At 38.9% G+C, this 20,239-nt stretch overlaps 1 protein-coding gene across 2 annotated transcripts; it reads right to left on the bottom strand.

The window, feature by feature from the left end:
- Nucleotides 1–30: 30 nt before the first annotated feature.
- On the bottom strand, nucleotides 31–20,148 carry LOC131926952 (uncharacterized). 2 transcript variants are annotated; one of them, XM_059282561.1, is made up of 8 exons: nucleotides 17,216–17,337; nucleotides 14,971–15,311; nucleotides 13,252–13,304; nucleotides 6,681–6,834; nucleotides 3,208–3,342; nucleotides 2,079–2,227; nucleotides 1,120–1,153; nucleotides 31–688 (listed from the first exon to the last, which is right to left on the bottom strand). In XM_059282561.1, exons 2-8 carry the CDS (start codon nucleotides 15,274–15,276, stop codon nucleotides 386–388), a joined length of 1,134 nt encoding a protein of 377 aa, XP_059138544.1. In that variant the 5' UTR covers nucleotides 15,277–15,311; nucleotides 17,216–17,337; the 3' UTR covers nucleotides 31–385. The 2 variants fall into 2 exon arrangements, with proteins under 2 accessions (XP_059138544.1, XP_059138543.1); XM_059282560.1 differs by lacking the exon at nucleotides 17,216–17,337 and adding an exon at nucleotides 19,872–20,148 and having other exon boundaries at nucleotides 32–688.
- Between the last annotated feature and the right edge of the window lie 91 nt (nucleotides 20,149–20,239).

Below are 20,239 nucleotides of genomic sequence, written 5' to 3'. Positions count from 1 at the left end.
ATTAGTAAATAAAAATATGACTTGCTAGATTCTTTTCATATCATTTACTTTTTATAGCACTGCTTAATAGTGGAAAGGTTTACAGTACAGAAACTGTTAAATAGGAGTTCTGTATTAACTATACAACATATTCTATTATTTTAATAATAGGTTCAATATATAATTAAAAACAGTTAAACTTTGTTAATTTGTATTCAACTGCAATCATTTTAATAATGAAATAATTACTTTCCAATACATTGACTGACGGCATGCACCAATGGGGAACATAGATTTATTGTCTATATAAAAAGTCATGATTGTCTTGAGCAGTGAGAGTCAATGAAAAAATATGAAAGAATTGCAGGGGTTTAAATCATATATACATTGTATGTAACAGCTACTGTCATTGGTTAGCTTCTTGGGATGTTTCATCTAATTCAAAAAGAGGCTGTGTTTCATCAACATCGGACTGAGGCTGTGTTTCATCAACATCAGATTGAGGCTGTGTTTCATCAACACCAGAACGAGGCTGTGTTTCATCAACGTCAGACTGAGGCTGTGTTTCTATTGGTGGTTCAAAACCATTAGAATCTGTATCTGTGGATGCATTGCTTGCCTTGGTTGCTAAGGACTCTGGGTTGTTAATATGTTGATGGGAAGTGGAATCTTTTAAACCAGCTGTCTTGGGGTTGGAATGTTTGACTCGCTGAGGATAGAAGTTAACTGCTTTTATTTTTTGTCTATATATACTTTAACCAGTGTTCACCCTACCATGGAAGCTTCAAGTTCAAGTGCCCCCCCCCCCCCCCCCTCAGAGAAAAAAATGTCTGAAACTGAAACCCTGTCTGTAACAATAAAATATTTTTGTGAACAGACTTTAAGTGTAAGATATGTTCCCTAACCAATGGTGTCTTCATCAATAGAATAGTTATAATACTGAGCCTAACAAAACAAAAATATAATGAAACACTGAAGAATTAAACACATACAATTAAATAGTGTTTTATCAATGCCATATTGAGACAAAGGTACAGAAGAATAGTTCTTGTGACGTTTAGCTTGTTGGAATCAAAGAACTTAACAACACCCAGTAGCCTCAAAAAAAAATGTATTAAGGTAAAATGTTCATCTACTTACCACTGGTGTGTTTATGTGGGCTGCTGGATATTTCCTGGATATGAATGGACATATGATATTACTACTAGGTGTGGTACAAATGGATTAAGCACAATTTACAAAATCACCTGGTCAAACTTACAATTTTTCCTGATACACAACAATTTATTATTGAAACAGTTATCAATTAAATAAAACTATCTAGTCTATTTTATATTAATAGAGTTTTTACAATTAGGCCTCCTTTGAATGTTAACAGTTTTGTTTATTTAAAAAAGATTTATTTCTACTTATTGATTTTAATGTTCTAGCCCAGTAACTTTTTATAACTATAAAAAATACATTTGGTAAGCAGTAATGGTATTCAATAAAAATGTTTTAAATTGTTCTGTATGAAATTGAAAAAAATATATAATTTTTATATAAGATATCTATATATATAATTCTCTTCTTGGAGACGATAGAAAACAAGCTGTAACCGCTCCCTACCACCCCCACCCCTACATGGTCTGGTGAGCTGTGGGGGGGGGGGGGGGGTAGGAGTTGGGGAAAGGAGGGGGTGGGTTAACGTCCTTAACGAGCTACTGATATTGTTTTAAAGCAAATATGTTCAGTGGCAGCACTGGTACTGTAGAATTAACAAATTATGAATTACTGAAAAGTAGAAAATAAAACAACTAAATAGCGGCGTATGATACGCCGCGGGTCGGCTCGTATACCTTAACAATTGTCTTCCACCCACTCCCGGCAATTTAAGCGTGCCCCCCCCCCCCCACCCTAAAAAATTACCACTGCCCCCTACCTCTGAAAAACGTCTTAAAGAATCTCTGATCAAGAGTAGTAATGGTTTCTGAATTTTTTATTTTACATTATATAAGCTGCTGAGCCTGATTATACAACGGCTTATTTTAGTGCTGTATAATATTCGCACAATGCCTTCACACATGGCTTAAATGAATATGAATCACCAACCAACTTACATCTTCTTGAGGGTCGTGGCTAATCCTTCCCTCATCTGTGTCATTTCGTGCAGCTTCTTCATCTCGTCCTCGTTAATACTGTAGCGATTAGCCAGACCGATTTTGGCACCACTCATCAAATACATGGGGTCAACGCGATGGGCGTACACCTGTGGATGGACACAAGTACAATTCCTTGAGCAGGGACATTGTGTTAGGATCAGAGGCATAGCGGGGGGGGGGGGGTGCGGGCCGCACCGGGTGACACAATTTAGGGGGGGGGGGGGAGTGACCCCAAGCAAAATTTACTGAAGAAAAATGCTTTTTTTACCTGTTCAAATAATAGTTAAAAGTTAAATAGTCTTCGACAGTTATAACAAGGGGGTGGGGTTGAAACCATGACATAAACTTTAGAGAAACAATGATACATCCAACTATATTATTAACAAACTATATATAAACATCGTTACTATTACGTCTGTAGTGATTAAAGCTTATAAACTTATATGTGCCGTATATTTAAATTATAGGCCTATGTAGGCCAATACACACACACATTTATATGTATATATACATGTACTTCTTTTCTTGGGGAGGGGGAGCAATACACCACAAAGTGCCGCACCGGGTGACCAGTGGCGTAGCTACCGTAAAGCTAGCGTAAGCATGGCATAGGGGCCCAAGGCAAATAGGGGCCCTTTTTCGAAAGTTTGAGGGGGGGGGTGCAAATCGAAAGTCTGAGGGGGGGGGGCGGTGCAAATCGAAGTTTGTCCCCGGTCGCCGGGAAGGGTCGCTACCTCTGAGGGGCCCACTAACACTTTTTGCATAGGGGCCCAAAAATCCTAGCTACGCCACTGCGGGTGACACCTGACCTAGCGACGTCACTGGTTAGGACATTGCATCTTAGTATGATAGATATCTTATAAAAAAGTTGTCGGCCAATTATGTTTGTGATGGTTTAGATGAGGGATATGGTTGTTAGCTCACCCATTTGTCAGGTGCCCCAACTGTTCAATGTCATGATCTTTAGGTGACCCACAATTTAGATGTCAGGACTTTTAGATGATGCACCTGTCTGTCGGATGTCAGCATTTTATCCACCGCCCAAGCTCCACAGCCTGGTGAGACTGCTGACCCAGTAAAGACTTACCTCTGAGGCTTTCTTGACAAAACGACAAGAATTGACAAAGGACAGTTCTCTCTGCAGCCTCAGACCCTGGTCGCTTGAGTTCCACTTGTACTGCTGGACAACGCCATTCTCGTCCAGATCATCGGGGTCAATCAGCTGTGGGATAACATGGTAGCCTTGATTTTTTTTTTAAATATCTCTAGGCAGCTGATCTCTTTCACTGTCTCCATGTAGCACTGATGTTGATTCTCTCTTAACCATAAATTTCGTTTAACTAAGTTCATGGTATTAAGTAAGGTAAAGTTCCCTTTCAAACCTGACGTTTACGGGGTAAGTGAAGTAGAGTTAACTTGTTTCGGTGACATCTGCATATGAAGGGATAATGTGGTCAGCACTATGCCCAGCCGCCTTTACTTATTCTTACGTGAGTTAGGTACCCATCTGAGCTGGGTGGACTCAGTGACGGTCTACTGACTTGAACCCGGATTCGAACTCGAGACTTACGGGTTAGCAGCCCAGCTCTCTACCGCTAGACCACTCGTTTTTTTTTTTTTAATTATAGTATTCATAGTTTTAAACATTACATTTCAGTAATCTTGATTTGTTAAATGTAGCTTTAATAGAAAAAGCCAAAAATGCATTTAAGTGAAGGATGTTATAATCTGAAATAGAATGATGTAGTTGTCTGGTAGATGTTTGTTTATGTTCTGTCGACTGCGTTTATGTAATATATTGATTTGTCTGGGTTCAGGATGCAGAAGATTTGATTATGGCAGTGGTCGTTATCAGGGTGCTGGTCCTTGAGCTGCTGTTTTTTGTTTGTTTTTGTTTGGTTTTTTTTTGTAATAAATTTGTGATGTCGTTGTTCTATTAACTTTTATATTGTTTTTTTTAGTAGACCTATACGCTTGTTAGACAGTATCTGCACTGGAAGACAGCAGTGTCTGGGTGTTTTACTACGTGATTCTTTATTGTCCCTCTGCTTTTGATCAGATTGTTACAGTGCGGGCATTTACTGGTAGCAGGATGGAAAGCTTTTGGATGAGTTTTACACTAACTGGCAGTACTGAAACCGGAAGCAGTGACCGCAGCTCTTGTCTGTTCCAGGAGTTAAGGCTAATCCGTCAAGGTTATGAAATTATTGGTATAGTAATTTTTTTTCTCTTTATTTTTTTTTTGTTTGCGTATTTGCAAGATACGTAAATTATTCATGTTAATATGCATTATAGCTAGGATAAAATGAAAAAATTACAGTTCCCTTTTCGAACATGACGGTCCCTGAGGCAAGTGAAGTAGAGCTGGCCTGTTTATGTGACCTCGCTCATGACATCTCAAAAATATTTTGATTTATGTGACCAAAGTTTATATTTAAATTTAAGAAAGTAAGTTGGTTTTATTTTCAGGGCATTTGAAAGTTCTTAACCTTTAAGGTTTTTTTTTCAGTTTTGTTAGTTATTTTTTTCTCCACGGAAATCTTTTTTTTTTTTCAATTTAAAATCAACATCATCATACTTTTTAAAAAAATATCATCTAATGAAACGATTTTTTTTACAAATGAACGTACTAATAATAAGTATGTACATGGTTATCATATATGTTGTTATACAAAATTTAAAGGGATGAACAGTAAAAGGGGTTAAGGTAAAAATGAAAGTGTTGGAATCCGGAGGGGGGGGGGGTGGACAAAAACTCGTTTATTAAGGGGTGAGTAGAGCGTGTCCTAATTGAAGAGTTGTCCTTTTCATATTTTTTTAAAATGTAGTTGTCCGTCTGTTTATGTTCTGTCGTCTGCATATATGTAAGAAATGGATCTGTCTGGGTTGAGGATGTAGAATATTTGATTGTGGCAGGGGTCGTTGTCGGGGTGCTGGTCGTTGAGGTGTTTTTCTATTTCGTATTTGGTGTATAGTTTGTTAGGCAGTGAGGTGTTTTTCTATGTCGTATTTGGTGTATAGACTTGTTAGGCAGTATCCACATTGGAAGACGGCGGTGTCTGGGTGTTTTAGTGTGTGGTGCTTTATTATTGCTCCTCTGTTTTTGATCAGATTGTTACAATGCGGGCATTTACTCATTTCAGGATGGGAAGTTTTTAAATGTGTTTTATACTCGCTGGCAGTAACCGCAGCTCTTGTCTTTTCCAGGAGTTAAAGGTTTGGAGATTTGAATTGGTTCGGTGGTAGTTTCTTGTTGCGGCTGGGTTTCTTTAGTGTTTGGTGGAGTTGTTGCAGTTGTTTCTAAAGTTCTTTTGGCCGATTTCGTTTTTCTTTCTTGCAGTGTGGCTGGACTGTCTTCGTTCTTCCTTTTGGTTTTGTTTCTGTTTCCATAGCAGTCTGTGGTGGTTTGAAGCTTGCGGTGTCAAGCAATGGAGCGCTTGCGTTCCCTGTTGTTGCTTGCGTTATTGATTGTTCTTTTGGGTCTTCTTGCAGTGATGTGTCTGAAGGCGTGTGTTGGCAATGGTTCGTCCAGTGTAGGGTGGAGGAACAGATTTGACACGCTTGTCTTCTCCCGGCGATTGCGATTAGGGTAGTGAGTGATTTGTTTTTGTAGTTTATTTTGATGTAGTGAGGGATAGTTGTTGGATTATCGATGTAGATATAAAAGCTGCTATTAATTATTAGTATCTGGGATTGTGTTTATGGATGGCTCTTTGTTACTATATAGGCGTAGAGCTTATATGTGTGAAGCATTGTCAAGTGTAGGGGTACCCATCTGAGGTACCCATTGATTTTGTCGTTTTCATGGACCGTATGGTATAGTATAGTAGTATAGTTCAGGGGTCGGCAACCTGCGGCTCGCGAGCCGCATGCGGCTCTTTTGATATCAAGGTGCGGCTCTCCAGCTCCTTGCACAAATACTAATAATCTTAATAAAAATATAAAATATTTGTAATAAAAAAAATGTTAGTGGCTCTTTAAAACCAAGGAAATTTTGAAAATTGTAACTTTTGGCTCTTTCGCTTCAAAAGGTTGCCGACCCCTGGTATAGTTAATAGTGATGTCCCTTTTGTAAAGGGATCCATAAATATTACTACTTTCTATATTATAAATTAAACTGCACATTTGATTGCACGCTATATATTCAGATTAATATTTTAAAAATATTACAGTGTTAGATTTTAACATCAGCTTCATTTTCATTACAAATTTTAACTTTAAAAAATAAACTTTGCAGGTTCTCTTAATAATGTAATATCCCTGGTTTAGTTAATTAATGTTTTGAAAAATAAACTGATTATTCTTTATTTTTTGTGCTTTGATAGTGCTATTTTGTTTACTTCAGCAGCTTATTTTAAGTTTTCTCCCTTGGTTAAAACATTACGTCAATATTTACTAAGGGAAGTAATTCAACATTTAACCCAATTACGCTTACATTGTCGATCCAGTAAAAAAGTTAAATTGAAAAAAATGGAGTTCTTGACAAATGTAAACCCAAATAAAGGAGAGCTATTCCCTGCTAGATCTAAATTTATACAGAATCGAATGTCATAAACTTACTGATGACCGCACGCTGGACTTTTTTGACAGGGGTCGGGTTGCAGAGAGGAAGGTTGGGGTTTTCTCAAGGCGCTCGGGGTCGGGGACGGAAGAATTTCTCGGCGACACACTTCCTGTCCGTGAGCCTAGAGATCCCTTCCTAACCTTTGACCCGCTGTTTGGTGAAACAGAGTTGATGAGAAAACATGGGCATGGTAGTTATGTTATACACAAAAACAACATCACGAATAGGAAATACAATCTTCCCCCTTTTTTTTTCAATTCGTGTCTAAATTATCTTGTGTCCAGAGCAGAGTTTCCTCCATGCATCTCTTCGGGGATTTATATAGAAACATATTTTTACAAGTGCCCCCCCCCCCCCCTCCCGGAGAAAAAAGTCTGGGAGAAACACTGGTCCAGAGTGTCTCATATCTAGAATGTCTTGTGAATATAATATCTCATGTCCAGGCTGTCTCGTGTCTAGAATGTATTGTGTACAGACTGTCTCATATCTATAATTAGAATGTATTGTGTCCAGACCAGTGTTTCTTCCAGACTTTTTTCTCCGGGGGGGGGGGCACTTGAAATTTTCGGGGGGCGGTAGACTTTCTTCGGGGGGGGGGCGGACACTGTTAAAAGTATATATTTTTTATATAAATTATATACATTTCATTTCGTTCGGGGGGGGGAGCGGTAGAATTTTTCGGGGGGGGGGGGGCACTTGATATTTTCGGAACGGGGGGGGGGGGCGAACACTTCAGAAGAGATGCCTGGAAGAAACACTGGCAAGGAGGCAGACATAATTAGCAAAATCAAGTTCTTCCTCGGTGTTTCTTTTAGCGTCTCTTCGGGGATTTATATATCTTCGTTTTCTATTGATTTTTACTAAGCTTTTATCTTATATTCATAAACGATAATTTTTCTTTTTACTGCAGCAATATTTTTCTAATTGTTCGATTTCCCAACACGTATGTATTTCTCCGTTTTAGCGATCAACCCAGGCATTATATAGCTTCTGGTCTAGTTGATTTGATTTTTCTTGTATGACTGCGGCGGTGCGTGCATAATTCCACCAAGTGAACTCTAGCGTCACGCTCAGCGTGTTCTACATAGTGGGGTGTCTGTAGCATGTGCGGCTATCAGGACAACAGCGTATACAATATATTGGTTCCATTTGGTTCCGCTCGGCAGTGGGCCTGTCACTGATTCATTCACTGGCATGAATCTGTTTACTGTATGGAACAATTTGATTATTTCGCGGCAACATGGTGGGCTAGCAGTACAGGTTTATTTATTTATTCATTGGGAACATGTAAAGAACATATTTATTATTTCTTTATGGGAACATGTAAAGAATTTTTTTTTAAATTAAATTTATCTCCTTATATGAACATATACCGAAAGATTTTATTTATTTATGCAAGGGAATATGTACAGAAAATAATTATTTATTTACTTAAGGAGCAAGTACTGATCAGCATTTTTAAATAAACTTTTGAGGGGGATAAGTACAGAACACTAGTATTTATTTGCTGACGAGAACACAATGGTACAAAAATGTGCTCTTTCGTTACTAAGTTTACATAGCTTGTTATAAACTAAATATGCCTACTATAGCTTATACACACATGCATATTTACTTATTTACAGGAACATCAAGGGAACATTAGTCTTCTTCCCTATGTATGGGAACTTGTCAAGTACAGTTAAAGGGAACATTCCTCATATGAACATGGAGCTATAGTGTTTTTGCACATTCGCAAGAATGTGTTCAGTAAATATAAATATATGAATATATAGGGAATATTGTGTATTTATATTCTTGGGCTATTTAAACCCTCGATTGAAATCAATGTCTCGGGACATTGATTACGTTGGCTCATTAACTCAAATTATTTCCAGGTCTTGGGTTTTGATAATAACTGAACTTAACGCCAAGAAATGAGCAGGTGAACATTTTATTTACCTGACAAGATTCCCCGACATAAAAGCCCTGTGTTATTACCGTACCCTTTCGGCCAAATAAACAAATAATTCAATCGTTCAGCGCTATCTTACGGTATCTTTCAACCAGTGTTTTTGGTACTGCTAGATTAGGCCAGCCAAACTATGTGACGTCTTAAGTCTAAGTCTCTATGAGGTTGAACCGTAGCCCTAACACTAAAAATAAACCTTTAATCTTTACCCACCTGTCTTTCTATATGTTATCATTTACTTTCTTTCTGTTTGTCTGTCTTTCTTGTTGTTTTTTTTTTCTTAATTGGTCTAAGATGTATTTTTAAAATTGTTCACAATTTAGAGTAGTGGCTTATACTTTACTAATGTAATCTCATAGCACCCCACAGTAAAACTTCAACATGAAAATGTAACCAATAAAATGTATCGATTTGGTACTGGAAAGCTCAATAAAATATATTGAAATCGATCTCGGGCATTGCACTACGATTATTAAGGGCAAGTCAACCGGGTGTATTGATATTAACAGGTGTTTATATTCTATTTTCTATCCGAAAATATGCACACTTTTATTTTGTTTTTGTTGTAATGGACTCCTGTGAATGCATGTGATAAATTTAATCTGGGGTAAGATTAGCATAGCACTCGTAGGAGATTATCTATGCATGTACCTGTGCGAAGCCATAAAAATATGGGTAAGAGACTCTAAGCGTCTTTTGTTGTTTATCGAACAGTTCGATCGTTTTCTATAAATTAATCCTGGTCCTAATTCTTATCTGACCGGAGCTTCAGTAATCCTAACCCTAACCCCCTTGTCCTACATAGCTGACTGTCCCTATGCCTTTAATCACTGCTTCACCAAACGCAGCTCCTAAACTTCACAACGCAGCTCCTAACCTTCACAGCAGTCCTAATTGTCTGACTGCATCATCAGCCTACCCCTAGTTCTAACCTGAACAATATAGTTCTATAATTTTGGCTTAACCTCCGGCCTAACCATTGTCCTACTAACCTAACCTTACAATAAGATAAACGTTAGTCCTGTATAGTATATTTGTATATAGCATTAGTTCTCACTTGGTTCTCAAGTCCCTATTGATATACATAAAGTATTTCACTCTCAACACTTCTGATACCATCCGGTTACCTATTGCAGACCTACACAAACTCCCATAAATGTCCAATCTATACGAATCAGTTCTTGAAAGTTTTACACTCGGGGCCAACAGCGAGTTAATCCCCTTGTATGTGTGTGCAGCGATAAAGATAGATAACTCGCGTTCACCTCACCACTTTAATAAACGGCTTATCTACTAATATTGAAAGACTATAAAACGGAAGGACAACGGTTCCCAAAATCTTGTGTATCTATCACCCATCGATAGGTTTTTATGGTTAGGTATAACTAACCCATTATGTGATACGTTCACACACAATATCGTGTGTATGAACATAAATCCCCTTTAGCAATACGGTTGTTACTAGTTGTTAGTACTTTTTAATAGTTGTAGCCTACTGTAGTTAAATTAAACAACTAAGCTACAATAAAAAAAAAACTACAGCAATAAAATATGTAGTCCGTACTTTGTGAAATATATCCTAAATGTACTCATTACGTTAGTTGAATCACCTAAGCTTAGGCCTAAAATATCCTGTTATAATTAACTTTATTCCCAAACCGGAAGTTGTGTAAAGCTTGATGCTATTTTTATGCCTATGGTACTTGTAAGTCAAGAATAGAATTAGCGGTAGGCGTGGCTGGTGACAATCAATTAGCAATCAATTATAAATATACGTTGCGGGGGTCAGTAACTTGTACTTTATCAGACAACCTGTAGCATAAAATAAATTTGCTAGGATAATATTAGCCCGTGAGCTATGGGCCTGAGCAAAGCCGGGTAGGGACTGCAAGTATACGATCATTCGAGTAGGGCTAATATTTAATTGTTGCTATTCAAATGAGAAATGACTCTGTAAAAATATCTGCAGTGAGTTAACTATCACCGTTTTATAAACTGGGCACTAGTAGTTTAAAAGAGTAGCTGTTTAAAACTAAAAACTGTCGCCTTTACTAGTTCTTAGAGATTATTCTAAAAGCCGACATAAGTATTCAAAAAGTCACATTCGTTTGATCGAATGGATTCCTAAGTAGCCCAGCACTGCCCTTGTCGATTATTTCTGAGTTCTCTAAACTGACTCACCGCTTGCCCCCCCCCACCCCACATACCACAGGGTGGGAACCGCTGTACCAGAGTACAGTTACATTAAGCAATACAGTGAAATATATCCGCATCGAATTCAAGTGGGGAATCCAAAGGACCCCGCAATATCCTTATCGGGAATACCCGAACAATGTCATTATTTACAATGATCTTGGTTTTTGCTGCGAGGAATATATGAGGAAAATTGAGATTAATCCTCCGTTTATTTAACTCAGCACGATTGGTGTTTTTAATTTTTTCTTGAACTAATCCTCATGTGCATGAATGAGGGGTAGGGGGATTAGATTGTTCGGATCTTCTAAGAGGGTTAAAAGAAAAGTGGAATAACGTCGTTATTGATTATAGATCGCGGTTGATTGATTAGGATTGATTTGTCTCCGTTTCAAGGCACCGTGTGCGGTTTATCTCCGGAAGAACTAATAAAAGGGGAGAAGGGGATCGGCCAGTTGAAGACTACATAGCCCTACATTCCGAATTATCCTTCAGATTCTACACACTTATTTACCATCCATTTAAATCTCAACATATTTAAAATCACCCACTGAACTCAGTGGCGTAGCTAGGTCGGGTGACACCCGGTGTGGTAACTCAGGGCGACACCCCCCTCAGCCAGCTACTATACACAAGATCTACTAAAACTGTGGGTACTTTGGTGTCACCCCATCTCTGATAGTTTCACACCAAGCACGCAGCAATAATAACGCATTACATTAATTGGAGAAAAAACAGACAATTCGTTAAAAGGATATTTGAAACGTGTCACCTGTACGGTCTGCACTCCCCCCCCCCCCCCCCGACCACAACTGCCTCCCTGTCGCCGCTTTGTAACGCCACTGAATCTGGATTCTAAATGGTACGAATGAGATATTTGAAGAGCCGCTTGCAATTTTCTCATCCACTTTCTGGGGTCACGTGACTCTGAGGCCAGTGAAAATTAGTTTTTGCGTGTAAACGAAACAACCGTCATCGTTAAGTGGCAATGCTATTGTCATTTTCATCTAAATGTTTATTTTACAACTTACGATTGCTCTTAGATTATTTACTTCGTTTTGAGATGTTTAAAAATCGTTTTAATCCTTAAGCTTAAGTAGTTTGTTTAGTGCAAGTCATTGTGATCAAATGTCTTTATCAAAATAATGTTAGGCGCTAGACCAGATTTTTAATAATCGGAGGAAAGGGAAGCCAAATTGTCAGCAATAAAAATACGCACACACACACATACACACATACGCAAGGAAGGAATCAAGCTAATGTCAAGGTAAAACTCAAACCGTAAAAAGTGAGGGCTGTCTTCCAATTTACAAGTATACAGCAAGTCGAATGACAGGGGCATAATTATATCACCTAATTATCCAGCATGCGTTAACATGGTGTCAGCACACGGACAAATTAACGTCAGGTGATGTGCTATTAATGACATACGTTTTTCTACGCGACTAAGTAATACACAGTAGGTTGAGTAAGAGAAAACAATAGCCGCACTGCATACAATACTGTTGCACAGAGGCGTAGCGACCCTTCCCGGCGCCCGGGGACAAACTTTCAATTTGGCACCCCCTCCCATATATTTTTATAATTATAATGCAAAACTGTAGCTAAAATGAGCTTTTTTATTTTTTTTAACCCATTTTGGCGCCCCCTAGGGTCGGCGCCCGGTGACATATGTACCCCCCCCCCCTCCTCGCTACGCCTCTGATGCTGCATGAAACTAATACAGTGGCAGGCGGGAAGGCAGCTGACAGAGGCAGGACTGTCATGGGGGACTGGCAGGAAAATTGCCGGCGACCTACAAAAGTGGAGGGAGCTTTCTGTGGCGTCCCCATGTATCTTGGTCGTAGAAAGGAAGGGATGACGATTACCTGGATCTACTAGTGCCTTAACATACGAGCTTTTCAATAAGAGAAACATTTGAGATACGAGTAACAGCGTGTCGCCCGGCTGCATACGAAAAATTAAGTCATAGTAACACAATGTTTACAGTAGCATTAAAGTTAAATTAAGTTCGGTTAACTTTAGTTGTGTTCCTTTACGTTTAGCGGTAAAGTGTAGCAAGTAAGTAAGTAAGTAAATGAAAGAGGCCGTAACAGTTCAGCGTTAAAAGTGATGCGAGCATGTTAACAAAGTGAAACTTCTCCACCCTACACCTCCATCAGCATTTTACGTAAACTCAAGTCTGCTCATTTTCACTTTATTATTCCAGTTTATTTCTTAACATTCTCGTTTATTAAGTGTTTACACAATATTTGTCATTTATTTGTAGCAATTTTTTTGATAGAAAAGGGTTATGTTATTAATTTTAATGGGGAAAATTGCTTTGAGATACGAGCAAATTGACAAGAGAGCAAGATTACGGAACAAACTAAATTCGTATCTAAAAGCATGATTATTCAATGATAAAATACAAAGTTTGTTACCTTAAGCCCCTTCTTAGGTTCACCTGTTGTATATTGTCTATGATCACCTGGGTCTGTGTAAAAAAAATATTTTTAAAACTTTATTGTCAATATAAATAAACGGATGTACGGCGTGGTTAAATGGTAGAGCGAACGACTGCTACCCCGAAAGTCACGAGTTCGGATCCCGGACTCGTGTCTTAAGGCGTCTTTGAGTGCACCCAGCTCTGACTAACCTGACTAACGTTAGGGAAACAAAGGCGTCTGGGTTCAGTGCTGACCACTCTATCCCCTAGAATGCCGAGGTTATTAAAACAGATGAACTATATTTCCTGTGTCTAATGAAAAAGGGTGGTCTAGAGGTAGAACAAGTGTCTATTAATCATAAGCTTATTAGTTTAAAGCCCTGACTCTGGAGTGTAGGCCATTGGGGTAGAAACATTGAGCTTATATATTATGAAATTCCTTGATATATGCTGGAGTCACTTTACTTTTCTTTTTCTTCGTTCTTAATTGTAATAGAGGATTTCCTTCGTCACAATCTATCTATATATATAATTCTCTTCTGGGAGCCGTTAGAAAACAAGCTGCAAACGCGCCTTGCAATCCCCTTTCCTGTCTTCCTCTCTATCGCTACCACGCCCACCCCACCCCCACATGATCTGGTGAGCGGTGTTCACTCTGTTTACATTTTACAATCATAGAGACGGGTTTGGTGACGGCTATTAGGGGCAGATAATTTAGTTTGAAACGATTTTAAACTTAGAGGAGGTAACTAAGAGGAGGCTGCTTTCACGTGGGGGGGAGGGGGTTTTATTGTTTTTAAGCTAATATTTTCAGTGGCAGCATTGGTACTGTCGAATTCACAAATTACGAAAAAAACAACTAAATAGCGGCGTATGATACGCAGCGGGTCGGCTCGTATATATAATTCTCCTCTGGGAGCCGTTAGAAAACAAGCTGCAAACGCGATCCCTACCTCCCCACCCCTACATGGTTTTAGTGAGCTGTGTTCACTCTAGATCAGGGGTCTCCAAACTACGGCCCGCGGGCCGGATGCGGCCCGCGAGGTCCTCTCATCCGGCCCGCGGAGATCTTTTTGTCCACGGAAAAAAACGTTTGTTGGTGATGGCTGAGGAACTTTGCCCAGAAAAATCAAAGACATGCCTGGAAGAAACTGGCCCCCGAACTGAAATTTTATAGGTAATGCGGCCCCCGGACTGAAAAGTTTGGAGACCCCTGCTCTAGATGTTTACAAGCAGAGCCAACGATTTTAAACGTAGGGGGGGGGGGGGCGGGGGAAGGAAAGGGGGGGGGGTTATGGTCCTTAACGAGCTACTTATAGTGTTTTAAAGAAATATTTTCAGTGGCAGCGTTGGTACTGTCGAATTCACAAATTATGAATTACTGAAAAGTAGAAAAAACAACAATAGCGGCGTATGTTATGCCGCGGGCCGGCTCGTTAAGTATAACGCGTTAACATTTAATGCGCCATTTGAACAGTTGAGTCCAACTGTTTTTTCTTTCTGGGTTAACTTCCATAGCCTTTCTTCATCCAAGAGCAAACTACAAGACAGCAGTAGTTTGATTTTGGAGTTGTTTTTTTTTATCCTAAATAGGTTGCTGTCCTGGGCTAATAAGTCCCATCAGCCCGGGGGTTCGAACTCGAGACTTAGCAACCAGGAGCTCTCCCACTCGACCACGCCTACCTCTACTGAGCTTACTACACGTGTTCTTTACCTGACTTGGTTTCATTTTCTCAGCTTCCCCGTTACTGGAGTTGGAATTCTTCTCCTGCTTGACCTTTGACGTCACCGGAAGTGCTGACAACCCACACTGCGCGGCCATCTGTCTTTTGCTCACCACCTCGGCGCTCCGGTGACGGTACAGGCTGACGTTGTCTGAGTGGGTCTGGTTCCCGTGGCCCGAAGTCTCCAGGTTCCTTCTCTGTCTGGCCGCGGCTGATTTGGGGAGCATGTTGTTTTGGTTGGTGTTGGTGTTTGGTATACGGGTGAGCTGGCTTCGTAATATGGGCCCGTGCGACATGATTTTCAGAAAGATTTTCTCTATGTATTCGATATCTGTTTACAAAACAATGTGGGAAAATTGAGACTATATTTTATATTGAAACACAGCTGTAAATATTATAGTTTTTAGTTGTTGATTTTTTTTTTGTGCTTTTTTACAGACAATGGGACATTGCGGTATCGTAGTAAAGTGTCACTTTGACTGCTTTATCACAGTTAGGATCAGGATGAGGTTTAGAGATATAGTCCGGATTAGGGTTCTAACCAGACGATTGTTAAGATTAGAGCCAAGGCGGATGTATCGATACTAACATAACTATGGCATCGAATACGTCCTGAAGACGTCATACCGCACAACGTGTCTCAGCTTGTTGCCAAGAACAGGCGCGTCGATACTTTAGAAGTGTAATCGATACCTCAGTTAACACTATTACCAGAGTTAGGTTCAAGTAGGGATCGATTTGTTTGATGTCAAGCAGTAGCAGTCTGGTACCATATAACGGAAATGAAACGTAGAAACCGACAGCCATTTATTCTTACTAAACAATCTACTTAGAACGTAAACCACGAAGAGTCAAACTATAGTTTGACTGTTCTTCTCTGAACACATACAGGCAATACTTCTAAATCTAGCTAAGTTTCATGAGAAAGTTTCAGGTGCCAGTTATTAGTTGCTTATTAAAGTTATATACATCATTAGACACTAGGTGACGCCACCCAGCTCTAATATGTACCCGACTCACGTTAGGGAAAATAAAGGCGGCTGAGCATAGTACTAATTACACCATCCCTTCATAAGGCGTGGTCAAGAAACAGATAAACTCTACTTTGTATGTCTAACGGACAGTCATGGTCAAAACGGTTACCATACTTTTTTTTTATATTTCTTTGAAGCATATTTCTTTAGCTTTAATAAATAAACATTGCACTCTGTCTACGACAGTACTAACTTAACAGGTCAATCAATGATAGTTAACAAGAACTTCCTTGCCAATCATGATGACCAACAATCTTCAGCGACTATTGATCACATGTTTACCTTTTAAAGTAACTTTCCACCTGGCCGAAATACTTATTTTATTTCTTTGACAGCACTTTAAATTACATTCTAAATTAATTGAATGCACCCCAATAGGTAGACCTATTTGGAATCGTCGTCTCATTATATTATTCTCGCGTTTTTAAACCATTCTGCCTATATAAAATTGATGTCGATTTTAACAGAAGCTTAAGATTTTAGCAGGAGTTTAGCAATGAATATTAAAATCACAGTTGTTTTTTAACACTGTAAACAAAACCACTTTTATCACACACACATACACACACATACACACACAATTTGAGATCAGTACTTCGTCGGCTTAACAAGCAACCCGCAAAACCTAGATGTGAAATGTTAATGTCTCTTTTTAAAAACAACTATACGTTGTTATTGTAAGTATCAGCTTGAGCGAATCGTTTAAAATCAGATTTGATTAGGACATTAAGGAAATTCTACCTATTGTTTTGTAAGAAAACACGTGTATATTAACGCTTGCTAATTGGGAAACATGCGAAGGGGTGCCAGATTTACCTATAGTCTAAACACGTCATGGCTTCACCTCAACCCTACCCTTACACATTTTCTTCTTAATAAGCTTGACATTTTTAGCGCTCCAGTAAAAAAATGCATTGAACACATAATTGTAGACGTCGCTGACATATGAGAGGCTATCAGGACGTGTCATACTTGGAAATATCAAGGGTGCTATAAATATAACCTCAAATAGCTGTTCCTTAGAACAGTCCTTCAGTTTACGAGATATAAGCTAATATAACAACGTATTTTACTCTCAGTTACACTAACATATCATTCACATAGTATATTTTAAAGAATATTTAAAACGCTATTTACTCTACAAAAAAAATTAAAGAAGTCAGTTTGCATACGATAAAATAATCTTAAACATGATACTCACCACATGTCTACAAATCAGCCTTAGCATACAGTAACCACGATAAACACTAATTGATTAATTGAAAGATCTAGCGAGGTCGATACGAAGCGTTCGATTAGGGAAACGAACACGCAGTCGATGAACGCCCGCCAAACAAATATGGCGCCGAGTCGGTTACGCAAATAGCGATACTCCAATCAAAGGGAGAAAATCCTGGCAAGGTTTCATTTCGTGCTTCGATTTTTCTCCGCCGGTAGATATGAACGTAAAGTGTTATAAAATTTCAAGTGGGGAGCCGTTTGTTTGTGCGTATAGTATAAAAAGCTTAAGATTAAGGTGGGGTAGGAGTGGGAAGGAAGGACTATATTATCGATGTTGCTTATTTCGTGAGGTCTACTTGTGTTGGGGGTTTGTAGTACCCCGTCCAATCGGTTTCAGACTAAACTGCACCGGCAAATCGACACCGATAAAAACCACCTTCCCCCTCCCCGTCTTCCTTGCCCCGTACATAAACATGCATGAAAAAAATCAGGAAGGAAAAGATACAAATTTTACGGCTACCGACAATATTACCACCCGGCGAATAGGCGCCCGTTTAAGATTAACGAATAATGACTTCCGGCAACATGGCCTCTAATAATAATCCCCCTACTTTCAAATTCGAAGTGACATCGGTCTATAATGGGTCGTCTATTTATAACAATTTTACCTCCACCTCGTCACAAAACGTCACACTTCATCCCCCTCCTCACCCACATTTTTACATAACGTTCTAGAAAGGCCGATTTTTTTTTCTAAAATAGTAACTGAACTTGGTCAATTTCTGTTTAAGCCCACTAATCAAATTTTATTACAATTTTCAACACACAAGTCTTTTTAAAACGAAAATTAACTGCTAAAATTCCGTATCAAAAATTACTTTTAATACAAAGATTTGCGGTCAAACTTTTTTAATCCTTCCCCTTCATTCTTTAGGGGTGTGACAATGACAATAAGCTTTGGGCCGATTAGTCTCTACCTAGTAATTGTTCTAATCCTCTAACACTTACCTACCTCTAAGAGTAGATCTTATAGTCTAAGACTAAGACTGTTATGGACAAAATAATCCATCAGATATGCTTAAGGGAAACCAATGACCTTCAGGGGTTTTTAAAAAGCTTTTATGTCTGTATATATGTCTAAATAAGCCTATAATTAAGATATACTGATTTAGGATCTTTTCCAGATAAGCTTCGCCACTGCTGCAAAAGGTGCAAGCGCGAAAAGTTAAGCCCCGCCACTTTTTGCCAGCTCCAATTTAATGCACGTAGGTGGTCGTCCATAAATGACGTCAAACCAGCGGCGTAGCGAGGTCGGGTGTCACCCGGTGCGGCACTCATGGTGTCACCCCCCAGAGGCGTAGCGACCCTTCCCGGGGACAAACTTTTCAAGTTTTCGATTTGCACTTCCCCCCTCAAGTTTTCGATTTGTACCACCCCCCCCCCCCCAAACTTTCGATTTGCACCCCCCATCAAGTTTTTCTCTATATATTTTGCTATTTTTTGCCTTGGTGTCACCCCCCTAAATGGTGTCACCCGGTGCGGTCCGCACCCCCCGCCCCCCCCCCCCCTCGCTACGCCCCTGCGTCAAACTCGTAGGGGGGAGGGGGTCAGATTGTGTGACGTCACACTTTTGCATTATAAAAAAGCAATGTTAGAAAACGAATTTTAGAAGTTATTTCGCGTTTTAGAAAAATCTTTTAATAAATTGTAATAGGAATTGATTGAAATACTCTATGTTGACAGAGTTCAGACACGATTTTGAAAAAAGAAATCGTTTTTTAAGAAAAAATCAAATGCAATTTTGAGGAGGGGGGTGGAGGTGTAGAGTCATTTTAGGTGGGAGGTCTGGCTTTTTGTGACGATGTGTGACGGAGGAAAGGGGGTCGTTACAAATCGTCCACAAAAAAGTGTGAAGTCATTTAAGGATGACCTCGTAGGCCTAGATACCGAAATGTAGACCTTTTCATGCAAATTATTCATGACATGTCCCAATTCCAAATTCCATCCCCTTCAATAAAAACTAAAAGTAAAAGTTTCATATCCTTTTTTAAATATCCTTTCGGGTGACGGAGTTGTTAACATTTTGGCAGGGCTTATCTGAAAAAGATATCTGTTTTTGTCCTACTTTTATAATAACAGTACAGCAGCGTCACTAGTCGATCTCGGGGGTGCACCGTTCGGGAGGAAGGATTTATTTTATAATTGAAAAAAATAATTACATTTCGTATAGAGTAGACAACTTTGAGCATTTGTATTAGTAAATAGGTTTTGTTAAATACACGTTGAAGCACCACCCGATCGACTAGTGGAGTTACCTCAATGTTGACACCCTACTCGATGACGCCACTGGCTAATGAAGGTAATAAATAACTTAGACAATAGCCAAGCGCATAGGGCATAGGCTGTAGGGGCTATTAAAAAAAATCAAAATAGCTAACCTATTGAAATAATAATTTGTATTATAGGCCTACAAATTGTAGTTTACACTGATTCTAGGTTGAGTCGATAGAAGTATCTCAAGAATAGATTCTAGTCAATATAAGACATAGGCCTGATACACAGATACTGATAGGCCGACATAATGACATTTCAATCTAAATTATTATAAACTCATAATCGAATTCTAATATTCTTACCCGAACAGCCAACTGCATTCAAATTGATTGCTGTATCACTTTTTTCAAACTTTTGATATTCCTTTTTAAACATTTCTTACGTTTAAGTTATACAAATATAGATTCTAGAACATGTGTAGAACTAGAATCTATATTTTTCTATACAGACAGTTCATATGATTGTCTAGATCTATCTATTTTATATTTCTCTGAAATTATAGATAATAAAATGTGTTAATGACTCAATAAAGTTATGTGAAGAGTTCGCGAACCGACTATCCTCCATTTTTCAAGGCGTCTCCGTATCTAGGCAGGGAGAAGTAGTTAGTGAAAGTTGAATTTAGCAATAAAGTTCTTTGAATTTTCATTTTAACAGAATATTAATTAAT

This window comes from Physella acuta, unplaced genomic scaffold, assembly GCF_028476545.2.
Source record: "Physella acuta isolate Inbredline_101_S28 unplaced genomic scaffold, ASM2847654v3 ptg001354l, whole genome shotgun sequence".
NCBI lineage: Eukaryota > Metazoa > Mollusca > Gastropoda > Physidae > Physella > Physella acuta.
The sequence above is the reverse complement of the archived record's forward strand: the minus strand, read 5'-3'. Positions and strand labels throughout refer to the sequence as shown.

Excerpts from the sequence above, each read along its gene's own strand:
- LOC131926952 (XM_059282560.1), bottom strand. The coding sequence starts at position 19,944 with ATGTTTAAAAAGGAATATCAAAAGTTTGAAAAAAGTGATACAGCAATC. Across the intron at positions 15,312-19,871 it reads GAATGCAGTTGGCTGTTCGG|ATATCGAATACATAGAGAAA; the intron begins GTAAGAATATTA and ends TTTTGTAAACAG. Across the intron at positions 2,228-3,207 it reads TTGTCAAGAAAGCCTCAGAG|GTGTACGCCCATCGCGTTGA; the intron begins GTAAGTCTTTAC and ends GTCCATCCACAG.